Below are 13,888 nucleotides of genomic sequence, written 5' to 3' on the forward strand. Positions count from 1 at the left end.
GCTGCAGCAACTCACCAAGGCTTCTTCAGCAGCACCTCCCAGGTCCCTGTCCTCCACCACCTAGAAGGACAAGGGCAGCAGGCACATGGGAACACCACCACCTCAAAGTTCCCCTCCAAGTCACACACAGCCCGACTTGGACATATAATCGGCCGTTCCTTCATCATCGCTGGGTCAAAATCCTGGAACTCCCTCCCTGACAGCACTGTGGGAGCACCTTCACCACACGGACTGCAGCGATTCAAGAAGGAGGCTCACCACCACCTTCTCAAGGGGCAACTAGGGACGGGCAATAAATGCCGGTCTTGCCAGTGAGACCCGTGAATTAATTTTAAAAATGTATAAATGCCCCATAAGTCACAAGTGAAAATAATGATCTTATGTGAGAGTGAGAAACCTGCCTCGATGCACCAAAATCTTTTCCACACATTGACAACCAGCCCTTCAAAGCTCACAAGCTGCAAAAAGAAAATTTTACTGAGCAGCTTAGATCTCAGAAGAGCAATGTCAAAGATGGGTCTCAAGGCCTCCCTATGTTTTGACTGCTCTAAATAAACACTAACATCATTCGAGATATGATAGCCACACTTTAATCGTGCCTCAAGAACCACCAAAGTCCCACCACCATCCTGAAAGACATGAAGCTACTGGCTCCAGTGACTGTGCACAGGTTCCACTCCTGCCCATCCCTTCTGTCTCTCTCCCAGCCTTAGTTTCTGGGTGGTATTTCTGACCTGCTCCCCTCCTGTGTGTGCCACGTTCTTGGCTAGCACTTGTTGCCTCCCTGTGCCCTCGTTTCTGAGTATTTCCAGCCTGGCACCCGAGCCTCTCCTGATTCCCACCTCAGTGCTCCCATCCCAACCCCTCCATGATTCTAACATCCCCAAAAACCCCTTCCCCACCACCCCCAACACTAAATCCCGCTCCCTCACCAATGCTCCAATACACCAGCTCCAGTGCCGCTAGATCCCCGTGTCCCCACACGCCAGCCCTACGCCAGTCTTCCCAACTCTCTTCTGAATGCTCCCATTCCCCAGATTTGAGAGTTCCGTTTACCAGCTCTGGCCCTCGAGAACTCCCAGTCACCAGCTCCCTGCCCTCCACAGTGCTAACAGAACCTCGCACCTCACCGAGTATTCCCATACTCCACATCATAGCTCCCCCACCCCAAACAACTATCTGCAGAGCTCAATCCCAACCCCCACCCCAAAAATAGCTCCAAAATTCCACTCTTTCCCAAAATACTCCATATCTGTAGCTCACTCCATCCCATGCACCAGCCTCAATGTCCTGCTTCCTTACAGCTGCAATCTTCCCACAGTCTCGCCTGGCCGGATCCATATTCCCTTCAGTAAGCTCTACACCTCTGCCACCTGCAAATCTTCCATCACTCACTTCCCATCTGTTCCTGGTAAACCACCTCCAACCTGATACATGTTGCCTCCCATCTTGTTACAAAGCCTGATAACACGAGTATAAGAACGTGTATGACGGCCATACGGGAGAGAGAAGAGAAAGAAGGGAAGAGAAAGGGAGTTAGAGGGAGGAAGGGGGAAGGGGGGAAGGGGGCGAGACAGAGAGAGAGACAGACAGAGACAGAGACAGAGAGAGAGAGAGACAGAGAGACACAGAGACAGAGACAGAGACAGAGAGAGAGAGAGACAGAGAGACACAGAGACAGAGACAGAGACAGAGACAGAGACAGAGTACTCCTACTCAGCCGGACCCTGACCAGTCCCAGACCAACACAGTGAACCAAATCATTAAACAATGCAAAGAAACCTACCTGGAACATTGGAACAAAATAACCAAAAGCCAAAGCAGATTAGAATGTTACCGGGCCCTAAAAAGAGAAAATAAACTGGCAGACTATCTCTCGACCATCAGAGACACAAAACAGAGACAGACCCTCACCAGGTACAGACTAAGCGACCACCAACTGGCAATTGAAAAAGGGAGATACAAGAAATCCTGGCAGCCTAGAGAGAATAGAATATGCGATCAATATCTGACCGGCGAGGTTGAAACAGAAATGCATTTCCTCCTAAAATGCGAAAAATTCAACACATCAAGAAACATATTATTTAACAAGCTCAGCCAAACAACCCCAGATTTCAAGGATTTGGATGACCTGTCAAAATTAAGATTAGTCCTGGGAGAAGGAGACAGACCATACCTTGGTGCCAAATATGTAACAACATGTCACAACCTGAGGACTGTTTAAAATTAATACTGAATGTACCCAATGATGTACAAAGACTGTTTAAATTAATATTGTTTAAAAGTAATATTGTATGTACCCAACAAGGGTCAAAATTGTTTGACACCTACAGAATGTTGGAAAACTGTACTTTTTTGTTGTGTAAGCTTTGGCAATATGGTTCTCTGTAAACTTTCATGCCAATAAAGCATTTGAATTGAATTGAATTGAATTGACAGAGAGACAGAGAGAGAGAGACAGAGAGAGAGACAGAGAGAGAGACAGAGAGAGAGACAGAGACAGAGAGAGAGACAGAGAGAGAGACAGAGACAGAGACAGAGAGAGAGACAGAGAGAGAGACAGAGAGAGAGACAGAGAGACAGAGACAGAGAGACAGAGACAGAGACAGAGAGAGAGACAGAGAGAGAGACACAGAGAGAGACACAGAGAGAGACACAGAGAGACAGAGAGAGACAGAGAGAGACAGAGAGACAGTGAGAGAGAGCCAGAGAGAGCCAGAGAGAGCCAGAGAGAGCCAGAGAGAGAGAGAGAGAGAGAGAGACACAGACAGACAGACAGAGAGACAGAGAGACAGAGAGAGAGAGAAAGAACTGGCCACAAAAACAAAATCTCTCCACCTAAAGAAAGCCTGTGGCCCAGACAACATCAAAAATGAAATGCTCAAGTTCAGCAATATGGAGATGCAGGGTGCGGTACTCAAATTATTCAACATCATATTACGTTCAGGCTGTTTTCCCGATATCTGGTGCCAAGGACTAATCTCCCCCATATATAAAAGTGGAAACAAATCAGACCCAAATAACTACCGCGGCATCTGTGTCAACAGTTGTCTAGGGAAGTTATTCTGCAGTATTCTAAATAGTAGATTACTTGATTTTCTTAACAAAACAGAATATCCTCAGAAAAAACCAAATAGGCTTTCTTCCAAAACACCGCACCGCCGACCATATCTATACCCTTCACACCCTCATTGAAAAACATATACACCAAACAAAAAATGGGAAAATATTCGCCTGTTTCATCGACTTCAAGAAAGCCTTTGACTCTATATGGCACGAAGGGCTCTATTATAAACTTCTTCAGTGTGGAATAGGGGGCAAAGTCTATGACCTTATTAAATCAATGTATCTGAAAAACAAATGCGGGGTCAAAATTGGAGACAAACGCACCGATTTCTTCACCCAGAGAAGAGGCGTCCGGCAGGGCTGCAATTTGAGCCCGACCCTGTTCAACATATACATAAATGAATTAGCAGACATGCTGGAGCAAAGCGAGTCACCAGGTCTCCATCTCCTGGATGGAGAAGTGAAATCCCTGTTCTATGCGGACGACCTGGTTCTGCTGTCTCCCACAGAACAGGGATTACAGCAACAACTAGACCTACTCGACAAATACTGCCAAAATTGGGCTCTAACAGTAAATCTAAAAAAAAACCAACATCATGATTTTTCAAAAAAGGCCCAGATGTCAGGAAAACAAATACCAGTTTACCCTCAGTGATACCACTATAGGACACACTATGAGCTACACCTACCTTGGTCTAACTATTACAGCATCAGGGAGCTTCAACATAGCAGTGAATGCACTAAAAGAAAAAGCCCGAAGAGCCCTATATGCAATAAAAAGAAAATTCTACAACATCCAAATCCCAATCAAAATCTGGCTCAAAATATTTGACAGCATAATCCTGCCCATTGCACTGTACGGTAGTGAAGTATGGGGCCCGCTAAATCACCAAAGCTACACTAAATGGGAAAAACACACAATAGAAGCCCTACATGCAGAATTCTGCCGAAGCATCCTTCGCATCCAAAGAAAAACGCCAACAAATGCATGCAGAGCCGAACTAGGCAGATACCCACTGATAATAAACATCCAAAAACGAGCACTAAACTTCCTAAATCACCTCAAATCTAGCTCCCCAGACACCCTTCATTTCAAAGCATTTCAGACCCAAGAGCTAAACCCAGAAAAGAGTCCCCTGAGTCAGCTGCTACTGAAACTAAGTACTCAGCCGGACCCTGACCAGCCCCAGACCAACACAGCCGTCCAAACACCAATCCGAGTGAACCAAATCATTAAACAATGCAAAGAAACCTACCTGGAACATTGGAACAAAATAACCGAAAGCCAAAGCAGATTAGAATGTTACCGGGCCCTAAAAAGAGAATATAAACTGGCAGACTACCTCACGACCATCAGAGACACAAAACAGAGACAGACCCTCACCAGGTACAGACTAAGCGACCACCAACTGGAAATTGAAAAAGGCAGATACAAGAAATCCTGGCAGCATAGAGAGAATAGAATATGCGATCAATGTCTGGCCGGCGAGGTTGAAACAGAAATGCATTTCCTCCTAAAATGCGAAAAATTCAACACATCAAGAAACATATTATTCAACAAGCTAAGCCAAACAACCCCAGATTTCAAGGAATTGGATGACCTGTCAAAATTGAGATTAGTCCTGGGAGAAGGAGACAGACCATACCTTGGGGCCAAATATGTAACAACATGTCACAACCTGAGGACTGTTTAAAATTAAGACTGTTTAAAATTAATATTGAACGTACCAAATGAAGTACAACGACTGTTTAAAATTAATATTGTTTAAAAGTAATATTGTATGTACCCAACAAATGTCAAATCGATTGACACCTACAGAATGTTTGAAAATGTACCTTTTTGCTATGTAAGCTTTGGCAATATGGTTCTCTGTAAACTTTCATGCCAATAAAGCATTTGAATTTGAATTTGAGAGAGACAGAGAGAGACAGACAGACAGAGAGAGAGAGAGAGAGAGAGAGAGAGAGAGAGAGAGAGACAGAGAGAGTGAGAGAGGGAGTGTGGGAGAGAGAGAGACAGAGGGAGTGTGGGCTGAAGATGGGCTGTTGAATTTTTTCGTGTTTTTTGTCGTTAAAGCGGGGAAAAAGTTACACTTCAAGTTTTAAAAGTTAAATTTAATTTTAGTTTAAGTTAGTTCAGTTAAGTTTAAGTTTAAGATTAGTTTAAAGTACTGAAGAAAAAGACCGCCAAAAAGACAGAACCCGAAAAAAAAGGAAAAAAAGAAAAAACAGCGAGAAAGAGAAAAATAAACCTGGGGAAAAACCGGGAGAGCAAGGCACCAAAGCGGAGCCCGAGCGGCAGCCAGAGCATGGAGCCTGAGCGGCAGCCGGAGTACGGGGCACGGAGCCTGAAGCCCGGGAAAGGCCCGAGGAGCCGGGCCGAGACAGAGGCCCAGAGACCGCAGGGTCAGAGTGGGGGAGCAGCCCGGAGGCACCGGCTCCCAGACGCAGACCGGGAGGGGTGGCCCAAGCCAGGACAGTGAGTACGGGGCCTGGGGAGGGTGAACCCGGGAACCGAGGCCCAGAGACCGCGGGGTCAGAGAGGGGGAGCAGCCCGGAGGCACCGGGAAACAGCGGCTCCCAGACACAGACCGGGAGGGTCGGCCCGAGCCCAGAGAGCGAGGACGGGGGACTGGAGAGGGCGAACTCGGGAGAGAGGGACAGCCAGTGCGGGGCACGAAGCCCAGGAAAAGCCCGAGGAGCCGGGCCGAGACTGAGGCCCAGAGACCACAGTGTCGGAGAGGGGGAGCAGCCCGGAGGCACCGGGAAACAGCGGTTCCCAGACCCAGACCGGGAGGGGCGGCTCGAGCCAGGAGAGAGAGTATGGGGCCTAGAGAGCGAGCGAGTCCGGCGCCTGGGAAAGTCCACGAGTCGGGAGAGGGAAACACCAAACCCGGGGCCCCAGAAATGTTTTTTTAAAAAGTTATTACACTCGCAGAACAGCAATCAGCAGGAGGACCAACACTTCAAGGAAACCTGCCTTCTATCAAAATCTGAACTAAGTGAGTACAACAATATTGAGGAGGACACCCCCATATTCTAAGGTCAGCAATAATTTTTACTTTTACACTAAAAATGAGCGAGTCAGAGAAGCCGCAGCAGCTCCCGTGGCGCACTGAGAGCAACCTCTTCCAGCTTCCCCCCAACATCAAAAAAAATGCAAGAAAATCGCTCAAGCAACAGCAACTGAGAGCGAAGCCAGAAACTCTTTGCTGACTGATACAAAAAGGGGAACATGAGTAATCTCATTTTTTACTCAGGTCAGTCAGCGGCTTGGCTCAAAGCAATCACCAGACACTATCCCAGTGTTAAGCATGAAAAAACCGCTAATGGGTCCAAACTGAAAATAAGGAAATCAGGGGACCCCGATAGTGAAACGACGACTGTCACCATGTACAGAAACGGGACAATAATGGTGCAAGGCAACCTCAAAGACTTTGAAACGGCCTTCCAGACACAGAGGAATAGTTGAGAGGGGAAGGACCAGCCCCAGGGTAGCTACCAGGGAAAAAGCCACACACACTCCCCCCACCACTTACAGCTCACCAGGAGTAAATCAGCTTAACCAGCAGGAGAGCGAGCCCCACAGTTCTGACCAGACACACACCCTGGGGCCCTACAGCCCCATGGTACAATTGACCAGCCCCAGAGCAAATAACAGGGAGAAAGCCACACACACTCCCCCTACCACTTCCAGCTCACCAGGAGTAAAGCAGCCTAGCCAGGAAATGAGTGAGCCCTCCAGCTCCGACCAGGCACACACCCTGGGGTCCCACAGCCCGGTACAACTAAAGGAGAAGTTTAACCAGCTGGAGATAGAGCTGGTTAAACTTATAGAGGAGGTCCTTCAACTGAAAACCGACCAAGAAAGCAGCATTTCAGCAATGAAGCAAGAACAAAAGCAAGAGAGGGAGAGATACAGGAGAGAGCTGAATTTACTTGGGAAGCAGGTGAAGGAGCTGCAGAAAGACAGGGAGAGCCACAGGGGAGAGATAGCGGCATTAGCCCAGCAGCCAGAAGCCCACTGCTATCATTACGAAGCCCTGAAATGCCAAGAGATGATCATAGAGAAGAGTCCCCTCAGTCAACTAGTCCTGGGACTCAGTGAAGTAACTACCAACACTAATAATAATAATAATAATCAGCTCCAGGACAGTGACATCCTAATACAGAGAATTTGTCACTAAACAAAAAGGAAAAATATTTGACCTATTGGACAGAAACGACAAAAACCCAAAACAAACTCGATTGCTATTTGGCCCTAAACAGACAATACACCACGGCTGAATACCTGACCATGGTAAAAGATAGCAAACTGAGAAAAACCTTGACAATGTACAGACTTAGTGAGCATAGCCTGGCCATCAAAAAAGGCAGACACAGGCAGACCTGGCTGCCAAGAGAGGACAGGATATGCTCTCACTGCAGTCAGGGAGTGGTGGAGACAGAGATGCACTTCCTCACAACTTGTGGAAACTATCAGGACATAAGGGGGAATTTCTACCCAAAATTCATAAAAATATGCACTGAATTCAAAAATTTGAATGACCACCAAAAACTCCCATATCTATTAGGGGAACAGAGAAATTGCGTAACTTTAGCGGCAAACTATGTTACAGCTTGCCATAAGCAGAGGGACAACCATTAAATCTAAGAAAAGATTATATGCATATTATATGTGTGTATACACACAGGGATATATCTGTCTATGCACTGTATGTTTAGATCTGCGATTACGTGTTCAATCATACATGTTTTTCTGTGCTTTGGCAACATAAGATGTACCTTGTCATGCCAATAAAGCAATTTGAATTGAATTGAATTGAATTGAATTGAATAGAGAGAGTGAGAGTGAGAGAGTCAGGGAGAATTTCTACCAAAAATTCTCCCAAATATGCCCTGAATTCAGAAATCTGAATGACAACCAAAAACTCCCTTTCCTACTGGGGGAGGAGAGAAGCTGTGTAACACTGGCGGCACACTATGTTACAGCTTGCCATGAACAGAGGGACAACCAGTAAACTAAGACAAGAATATATACAAACAAGGCGAATGTATATTTATAAACTGTATGAATAGAACCGCGTTTATGTGTTCAACCATAAATGTATTTTGATGCTTTGGCAACATAAGATGTACCTTATCGTGCCAATAAAGCATTGTGAATTGTGAGAGAGAGAGTGAGAGAGAGTGAGAGAGAGTGAGAGAGAGTGAGACAGAGTGAGACAGAGTGAGACAGAGAGAGAGAGAGAGAGAGAGAGCGAATGAGTCAGAGAGAGAGAGAGAGAGAGAGCGAATGAGTCAGAGAGAGAGAGAGAGAGAGAGAGAGAGAGAGAGAGAGAATGTTTAATATAAATGAAAAAAATGAATGGATCAGATATACTGAGTGCCAAAGGATATGATGAAACTCAGAAATAACTGAGGAATTGCAGTCTCAAAAGCCTGGGTGAGCCCACTGAGAGCAAGTGTAACACCAGCAACGGTCTTTAAGTGGGCAGATAATGCTGCCTTTCTGTACATACCACAGCACCACTTCCCGTCAACAGATTAGACCAAGACAGCTTGAGGTCACGACGGTGGAAGAAAACCACAATGTGACAGTTTTACCATCCACCAAAGGCAAGTGAAGATGAGAAGCCTCGTGCGGGAAAACAAAGTTAAAAATGTAATCACATTAATAAATTAAGTTCGATGATAGATACTTACTCATCAGGACGAGGACCATAAGCAACACTGGAACATATCCTCCAACCCTGTTTACAAAAGGAGATTTATAAAACCAATTATTATTAAATGACGGTGACCAAAAAGCCATTATCAGTCAGCATAATGAACCTGTAGCGATCGTATGGAGTGGTAAGAGGCAAAGTAAACTAGTAACTAGCAAAATAAACTGTTAGTGAGCTTAATGAGCTGCTGGTGATCACAAAACTAACAGTAAACAAAATAAACCAACAGCGTGTGTGATAAGAAATAGGAGCAGGAGTAGGCCATAAGGCCCCTCGAGCCTGCTCCGCCATTCAGTACGATCACGGTTGATCTTTGACCTCAACTCCACTTTCCTGCCTGATCTCCAGATCCCTTGATCCCCCTAGAGTCCAAATATCTATCAATCTCAGCCTTGAATATACTCAACGACTGAGCATCCACAGCCCTCTGGGGCAGAGAATTCCAAAGATTCACAACCCTCCGAGTGAAGAAATTCCTCCTCATCTCAGTCCTAAATGGCCGACCCCTTATCCTGAGACTATGGCCCCGTGTTCTAGACTCTCCAGCCAGGGGAAACAACCTCTCAGCATCTATGATGAATTAGCAGTAAGCACGATGATTAAAAATATATAACCAATGTTTTAATGCATTCTAAAAACACTTTCTATATTAAAGACTTCTACCTACTCATCAAACATTCAAATGATAGGGAAAATGAATTAGGAGTAAAAATTGGGTAGCACCTCCCTTTGGGGCGCTATCTTTGCCAGGGCGCTAAAGTTAGCGCCCCCACGGCCGATTTTCCCAGGTAGCGCTCCGAGAGGGAGGAGGGCGCTACTGGAAGCTTCTCGGGGCGCTGCGAGCCAATATCGCGGCACATTTGTCTGATAAAACTCCAGTGAAGCGCCTTGGGACATTTTACTACGTTAAATTCACCATATAAATGCATTGTTGTTGTTATTGTTGTTTTTGTTGTTTTTCCTCTCTCCACAGATGCTGCCTGACTTGCTGAGGGTTTTCCCCCAGCATTATCTGTTTTTATTTAAAATCTTCAGTAACTGACTTCTGAAAGTGGGGCAAGACACAGTCTTTCAGCTTCGTTTTAAAACTATCTTAAGATTACAATATCTAAAACTCTGTGGGGCTGCGATCTGCGAGTATGGAGCTGTTTTATTTGGGGAGGCCCAGTAGCTTTTGCTGACCAGAAAGAAAAAAGCTTCCCAGATGCAAACATCTGCGGATACACCTGCCAGGATTACCTGTGCGGATTTCTGCCTTGTTGAATTCTGCTGGGCTTGATGCCTCGACCTGGTGCCGGTGCCTTTTACTTCCAGGTCCATTGAAAAAAAATGGCTAATGCTGCAAAAGACAAATGAAGGCAACAGACGTTAACTGGAATCCTTGCGAAGGGTTTAAAGACTGACTTGTGCATCAGAAAGCTCTGGGAAGGTGGTCGAGCGCTACTGTGCAGGTGATGCTACCTACACACACCTGGAGCTGTTACCTGGCGGTGCCGGGTGTCAGCGGGACTGGCCGCGCCAGTTGCTCACCTGGCGGCGTCTTCACTCGGCCGCCCACGTCAATCACCACGCGTTGCCACGACGACCGCCCCCCCCGCGTCGAGTCGTTCGGCGCAACATTTCCGGGATCCAAACGCCCATGCGCACTTTGCGGCTGGCAGCAGAGTTCCAGTTCCTTCTGATACTTTCTGTCCACTTCCTCCTCCTCCTCCCAGCTAAAGCTTCTCATGCACTGGGAATCCTCTTCCTGCACCCTCTTCACTGCTGCTGATCTATTTCCTAAAACTGGACACAATATTCTAATTGCAACCTAACCAATAAGCATAGAATTAGGCACTACACAGCCTTCAGGACTCAAATTCAAGTTCAACTATATCAGACCATAACCCCTATTTTTTTCTCTCTCCCACATGGCAGCTGTCGATCATTCTGCCATTGCCATTTACACTTTATCTAGAGTCATCTTTTGTTTCTTAACTTGTCCCATTACCATCTCCCCTTGCTTTGCATCATCATCCCTTTGGTCTCTTAATCTCTCCTGCCTTCCATGCTATCACAGACCTTCCCTTTTGTTCTTTCCTCCCCCCCCTTTCCCCACCCCTGCACTTGCTTAAAAACCTAACCCATCTCCAACTTTTTCCAGTTCTGACGAAGGGTCATCGACCTGAAACGTTAACTCTGTTTCTCTCTCCATGGATACTGCCTGACCTCCTGAGTTTTTCCAGCGTTTTCTGTTGTTATTTCAGATTTCCAGCATCCGCAGTATTTTGCTACAGCGTAGAGTTTAAATTCATTTAATTAAATAAATCTGGAATACAAAGCTAGCATCAGTAACGGTGACCATGAAACTGCCGGATTGTCGTAAACCCATCTGGTTCACTGGTGCCCTTTAGGGAAGGAAATCTGCCGTCCTTACCCGGTCTGGGCCTACATGTGACTCCAGAACCACAGCAATGTGGTTGACTCTTAACGGCCCTCTGAAATGGCGGCTCACCACCACCTTCTCGAGGGCAATTAGGGATGGGCAATAAATGCTGGCCTTGCCAGTGACGCCCACATCCCAGGAACAAATATATATTAAAAAAATGCTAAAACATGTGTCTTGTAATGCAAGAGACAATTTGCGCACAGCAAGCTTCCACAAACAGCGATGTGATAATCTGTTTTAGTGATGTTAATTGAGGGAGAACTCCCCTGCTTAGTGTAGTTTAAGAAAGAAAGACTTGCATTTACATAGCACCTTTCACAACCACTGGACGTCCCAAAGCACTTTACAGCAAATGAAGTTGTAACATAGGAAATGCAGCAGCCAATTTGTGCACAGCAAGCTCCCACAAACAGCAATGTGATAATCTGTTTTAGTGGTGTTGATTGAGGGAGAACTCCCCTGCGAAATAGTGTCATGGGATCATTTACGTCCACCTGATAGAGCAGACAAGGCCTCAGTTTTAACATCACATCCGAAAGATGCCACCTCTGACTGTGCGGCACTCCCTCACTACTGTACTGGAGTGTCAGCCTAGATTTTTGTGTGTAAGTCTCTGGAGTGGGACTTGTACCCACAACTTTCTGACTCAGAGGCAAGAGTGCTACCGACTGAGCTACTGACACACATTTTAGCATTAATTCTATGCTTTTGTAATCTATGGCTCTACTTATAAAACCTAGGATCACAGATTTTTTTTTGAACAGCTTTATCAACCTTTCTTTCAAAGGTTTGTGGGGTTTTTTTGTCTTATAATACTCCTGTGAAGCGCCTTGGGACATTTTACTATGTTAAAGGCACTATTTAGCAAGTTGTTGTTGTTGTTGTGTATCTCACCCAACTCGCTCTGCTCCTGTACTACTTTTAAAGTTTTACCATTTGGTGTCCATGTGCTCTCCTTACTCATCCTTCCAAAATGTATCATCTCACATTTCCCTGCATTAAATGTTATCTTGCATCTATCTGCCCAATCAACTAACTGTCTATAATCTCCTGAAATTGTTAACAGTACTTTTCAGTGATAACAACAATCCATATTTGTGTATCATCTGCAAATGTTGATATCGTGCCCCTGTACCTAATTGAAGGTTCTTTTTATATATTAAGAATAATGGTTCCAACACTAAGAGGCTTATTACAAGTGCCCTCCTCTCTCTGCATTGCTCTCAAAAGCATCACTAATGGATGCCACCAAGTGTTAAGAAAATATGTCACTTCAGAATCATTTTTTTTACATAGAAGTAAAGTTACTGATAGAATCATAGAATGATACAGCACAGAAAGAGGCCATTCGGCCCATGGTGCCTATGCTGGCTCTTTGGTAAAGTTATCCAATTAATCCCACTCCCCTGCTCACTCCATAGCCCAGCACTTTCTTTTCCTTTTCAAGTATTTATCTAAGTCCCTTTTAAAAGTTACTATTGAATCTGCTTCCATCACCCTTTCAGGCAGCGCATTCCAGATCACAACCACTCACTGTGTAAAAAAAATGTTTCCTCATGTCGCCTCTGGTTCTTAAATCTGTGTCCTCTGGTTACCGACCCTCCTGCCACTGGAAACAGTTTCTCTTTATTTACTCTATCAAAACCAAAATAAATCCAATAGGGAAATAAGGACATATTTATTTACCCAGAGACTGGTTAGAATGTGGAACTTGCTACTACAGGAAGTGCTTTCAAAAGGAAACTAGACGAGTACATGAAAGAAAAGGAAATAGGAAGATATGCTGAAAGGCTGAGATGAGGCAGATGGAATGGGAGAAGACTCGTGTGGAATATAAACACTATTTGGGATGAATAGCTTGTTTCTGTGCTGTATATTTTATATAATTGTATAAAAGATGGGAAGTAACAACCAGACTTGCACCCTCCATAAATATGAAAACATCCAAAACTCTGCTGCCCATATCCTAACTTGCACTAAGTCTTCTTAGGCAGTGGGGGCAGGTGGGTGGGTTGACGTGCGCTCCTTGCACTTGGCTTCCGCTTGCTCCCGGCGAAGAGACTCGATGTGTTCGGCGCCTTCCCGGATGCTTCTCCTCCACTTTCATAGAATCACAGAAACCCCACAGTGCAGATAGAGGCCATTTCGGCCCATCGAGCCTGCACCGACACATATCCCACCCAATCCCCGTAACCTCTACACCAACACTTATCCCACCCTATCCCCGTAACCCCACGTATTTAATCCCACTAACACTAAGGGTCAATTTATCATAGCCAATCAACCTAACCCACACATCTTTGGACTGTGGGAGGAAACCGGAGCACCCGGAGGAAACCCACGCAAACACGGGGAGAATGTGCAAACTCCACACAGTCACCCGAGGCCGGATTCGAACCCGGGTCCCTGGCGCTGTGAGGCAACAGTGCTAACCACTATGCCACCGTGCTGCCACTTTGTGCGGTCTTGGGCCAGGGATTCCCAGGTGTCGGTGGGAATGTTGCACTTTTTCAAGGAGGCTTTGAGGGTGTCCTTGAAGCGTTTCCTCTGCCCACCTGGGGCTCTCTTGCCGTGTCAGAGCTCCGAGTAGAGTGTTTGTTTTGGGAGTCTCGTATCGGGCATGCAGAAGATGTGACTCGTCCATCAGAGCTGATCGAGTGTGGTC

General features: G+C 45.8%; 1 protein-coding gene across 5 annotated transcripts in view; it reads right to left on the minus strand.

Annotated features, from left to right (window-relative positions):
- Positions 1 to 10,571, minus strand: part of caps2 (calcyphosine 2) — a 64,278-nt gene extending 53,707 nt beyond the window's left edge. The window contains exons 1-3 of one of the 5 annotated variants that reach the window (XM_086009512.1): positions 10,280 to 10,571; positions 10,035 to 10,134; positions 8,773 to 8,819 (exon numbers count right to left, since the gene is read on the minus strand). In XM_086009512.1, the coding sequence (XP_085865638.1) occupies positions 8,773 to 8,819; positions 10,035 to 10,134; positions 10,280 to 10,524 (392 nt within the window). In that variant the 5' untranslated portion in view covers positions 10,525 to 10,571. Of the gene's footprint in view, positions 1 to 8,772; positions 8,820 to 10,034; positions 10,135 to 10,266 lie in introns of all 5 variants that reach the window. The other 4 variants (XM_086009515.1, XM_086009511.1, XM_086009510.1 and 1 more) reach the window with 4 other exon arrangements.
- Between the last annotated feature and the right edge of the window lie 3,317 nt (positions 10,572 to 13,888).

Source organism: Somniosus microcephalus, chromosome 16 (assembly GCF_052327205.1).
Source record: "Somniosus microcephalus isolate GS21.2 chromosome 16, FLI_Smic_1.0, whole genome shotgun sequence".
Taxonomy (NCBI): Eukaryota; Metazoa; Chordata; class Chondrichthyes; order Squaliformes; family Somniosidae; genus Somniosus; species Somniosus microcephalus.